Source organism: Sinocyclocheilus rhinocerous, unplaced genomic scaffold, assembly GCF_001515625.1.
Source record: "Sinocyclocheilus rhinocerous isolate Xijiao unplaced genomic scaffold, SAMN03320098_v1.1 scaffold1225, whole genome shotgun sequence".
Taxonomy (NCBI): Eukaryota; Metazoa; Chordata; class Actinopteri; order Cypriniformes; family Cyprinidae; genus Sinocyclocheilus; species Sinocyclocheilus rhinocerous.
Window position 1 is genome coordinate 29,510 of NW_015644338.1, and position 3,951 is coordinate 33,460.

At 37.9% G+C, this 3,951-nt stretch overlaps 1 protein-coding gene across 1 annotated transcript; it reads left to right on the forward strand.

The window, feature by feature from the left end:
• Positions 1 to 1,118: 1,118 nt before the first annotated feature.
• Positions 1,119 to 3,605, forward strand: LOC107758130 (tripartite motif-containing protein 16-like). The gene is made up of 6 exons (XM_016575798.1): positions 1,119 to 1,124; positions 1,649 to 1,744; positions 1,877 to 2,110; positions 2,202 to 2,352; positions 2,456 to 2,515; positions 2,954 to 3,605. Exons 1-6 carry the CDS (start codon positions 1,119 to 1,121, stop codon positions 3,490 to 3,492), a joined length of 1,086 nt encoding a protein of 361 aa, XP_016431284.1. The 3' UTR covers positions 3,493 to 3,605.
• Positions 3,606 to 3,951: the final 346 nt, after the last annotated feature.

A 3,951-nucleotide genomic window follows, 5' to 3' on the forward strand; every position in this document is an offset into this window, starting at 1 on the left:
GAATATAAGAAGAAAGTAGGACGGACAGATAGGAGGGAGCAAGACCTTTGAGTGCCTTAAAGGTGAGCAGAAGAATTTTGTATTGCACACGAATAGATACAGGCAACCAGTGAAGATTAAATAGAATAGGGGTGATGTGAGCAGATTTTTTTGTGGAAGTTAATAATCTGGCAGCAGAATTTTGAATGTACTGCAGACGAACGATGGAGTGAGCTGGTAAACCAGAGAAAAGAGCGTTACAATAGTCAAGGCGGGTGGTAATAAATGCATGCACTAATGATTCAGCATCTTTTCTACTGAGGAAAGGACGAAGTTGCACAATTCGACGTAGTTGAAAAAAACCAGCTTTGGAGAGTTTGCTGATGTGGTCATCCAAGGTCAGCGATGGGTCTAGAATGATACTGTAAGGTCCACGCACTTGGCCCAAGGAAGGTATCCAGTGGTGGCTGAAGGTTTCTTGCGTGTTCGGTCTTTTCAGCGCGCAAAGTTATTCAATTTTAAGTTAAATTCTAATCTGACTCCATTTTAGTATGACCTCGAATTTAGTTTGAAAGGCAAATTGGTTGTTTGTCTGTCTCTAATTATTACTATTATTCTGACATTTGGTTATTCTAGTTAACTCTTTACTTTATATTTACTCGTTCATTAGGAATCTATGTCGCTCCGGGTGCCTCACGGCGGCCGCTCTGCGTGAGCCCCACGATCACAAACTCGCAAGTCTGATAATTAGTCAGAGGTTATGACTAATACTATTTAATAGGTCGCCCATGCTTACCATTCTTTAAATAGTAGTTCTAGAAGGGGTTCTCTTTTTTATAAGCAGCTAAGAGCAGCAAGCCCCTTACCGGAGGAGAGTAGCAGCGAAGGGGTGATGGAAATTATCACACATATAGGATGTGTTTAATGAAACAGCATCCTAAATACTAGATGAGCCTTAAGCAGCAAGCCTGTTTCTGTTAGTCTTAAACAGATTTAAAAACAAGCCTCAGCTGTGGTAAGTTTAACTGGGTAACGTTAATGTTACTTAACTCTTAAGATCTGTATTATCTTTTAGTCTACTTTTCTAAGATTGAGACCATTGTACCAGTTGCACTGAGACATTTCAAATGATACCAGATATGACTGTTAGTTCACTTGCATTGGCATTTTCATGTAATCATTTTGAGCAGACTGAGTTGAAGGAAGCATGGGTGAAGGGATTTAAAATGAAACAAATGGACAGAAGGGAATGAAGTCTCCAGCACCTCCACTCTGTGGGGTGTCTCGAATATGCCCGTGTATGTTTGTATTGTCTGTTTCTCAGGAGATCAAAGTATCTGAGTTTCTTTAATCCTTACAATACCTACGTTTCTAACAGTAGCCGATGGAAAAATAGAAATAGCGTCAAGGTCAAAGCTAGAGACATCAATTTTATTTTTTATTAGAGATGGGGGACCAATTATTAATATTTCTGTTTTACTCAAGTTCAGACTAAGAAAATTAGAATGTAGCAAATTGAAGTAATGAACTGGAGTAATGGGAAATTATTGCTGACAATTCAGTATTACACAATATTACTGTTTTTATTGTATTTTTGATCAAATAAACAGCCCTGGTCAGCAGAAATTATTTATTTACAAAAAACATTAATCATATCTGTTTTCTGCAGAGACATTTTGAGGAAACGCAGAGAAAAATCCAAAAAATGATCCAGCAGAGAGAGAAAGATCTTCAGGAGCTGAGAAAGGCTGTGAGGTCTCATAAGGTGAGTTTGCAGAAGAAAAGTTTGAGAAATCTCAGTTTGGACTTTCCTCCGGTGCTGGAGCTCTTTCAGTCTGATTGAAGCCACTGTGACTGTACTAATGAATGAACTGATTGTATTGAGTTTGTGTATCAGAGCTCTGCACGGACAGCAGTGGAGGACAATGAGAGCATCTTCACTGAACTCATACGCTCCATTGAGAGATGTCGATATGAGGTGACACAGATGATCAGAGATCAGGAAAAGGCTGCAGTGAGTCAAGCTGAAGAACGACTGGAGCGACTGAAGAAGGAGATTGAGGATCTAAAGAGGACAGACGCTGAACTGAAGCAGCTTTCAGAAACACCAGATCATGTTCATTTCATCCAGGTAACACAGATCTTCTCTAACACAGGACTGAGGACTTTAAATAAACTTCTCTACTTACAGAGAGTTCCTCTTTTTGTCTTTGTGTCTGTAGAGTTTGTCTTCTGTTTCTCTCTCTGGATCTACAGACGGCTTCACTGTCATTTCTCATCTGTCTTTTGATGATGTAGTGAAATCCGTCTCTCAACTCAGAGACAAACTGCAGCAGTTCTGCAGTGAGGAGACAGACAAGATATCTGGAAGAGGTACTTTTCTAGGAATTTGTTTTTTCTCATTTGTTAAATATAAATAGGTTTAATTTCTTTCTGGTGTGAGAATTAAATTACACATTTGTATTGGTGTTCACAGTGAAATCCATTCAGCTCATTCTGACTCCTGAATATCAGACCAGGAAGGAGTTCCTACAATGTAGGTTAATATGAAAACATACACAAGTCTAAAATTCACAAGCAAATTTCATTATGGATTAGCTGTATCTGTACGCTGTAACAACTCAGTGACGGCACTTCACAAACAGTAGTGCTATAACAAATTTTAACAAATAATAAATTTTGCTATAACAAGCAAATTGATATTAAACCTCAAATTCTTAAAGTGAAAATGTCCGTACAGTTGACATCCAATGCTTGACCCCAAAGTTCTTCAAAATATGACTGTTATGTTCCACAGAAGAAAGTCGTAATACAATATGAGAGTGAGTAATTGATGACAGAATTTACAGAACCATTTTAATTAATATAGCAGCAAAGAGAAGGAGTGCAGTAATTGTGACTAAATCTATTCATTTTTATAGAATACTTGTTGATGGCGATTGATAAATTTAGGTTTTACATTTATCTCCATCAGATTCCCATCTGTTGACTTTGGATCTGAACTCAGTACATAATTTACTCCACCTGTCTGAGGGGAACACAGTGATCACTGTCACAAAAATACGTCAGCGGTATCCTAATCATCCAGACAGATTTGAACATTGGTGGGAGGTGTTGTGTAGAGAGAGTGTGACTGGACGCTGTTACTGGGAGGTGGAATGGGCTGGTGATGGGAGATTAGGAGTGGATATAGCAGTGACGTATAAGAGCATCAAGAGGAAGGGAAATGGTCCTGAAAGTGTAGCTGGACGTAATGATCAGTCCTGGAGTTTGTTCTGCTCTCCTTTATGTTGCTCATTCTGGCACAATAACATAGAGACTAAACTCCCTGCAGTGTCCAGCAGGAGAATAGGAGTGTATGTGGATCACACCTCAGGGATTTTGTCCTTCTACAGCGTCTCTGACACAATGAGCCTCATCCACACAGTCCAGACCACATTCACTCAGCCGCTCTATCCTGTATTTGGATTTGATAGTAGCTCAGCAGTGAAAATGTGTCGTCTAACCAATTAAATTATAGAGATTGTACTGATTATTTTGTCATATTCACTACTGAACGTTTCATCGCAGATCTATTAAGAGTAAAACTTATCTATATATGTAGTGTGAGAACTGATAATGTATAAAAATGTGTGAAATTTCATGTTGTTGAAATTTAATGTAATGGTAGAATATAATCCTACCAATAAAATATTTTTGTTAAATACAATGGCAAGAAAATTGTGAAGCCTTTGAAAATATTTGGAATTCTGCATTGTTTACTGTAGACAAACACAATCTGACTGAACTAATAACACCCCAACAATTCTACTTTTTGCATTTTTATTAAATACAGGGTGGAGTAAGTTAAACCTTGAATTTAGTAACAAAAGCTGGATATTTTCCAAGGATTCACAAACTTATTCTTACCTATATCCAAAATGTTGTCTTGTCCTGCACAATATAATATACAAAATTCACACTGTCTTTTCT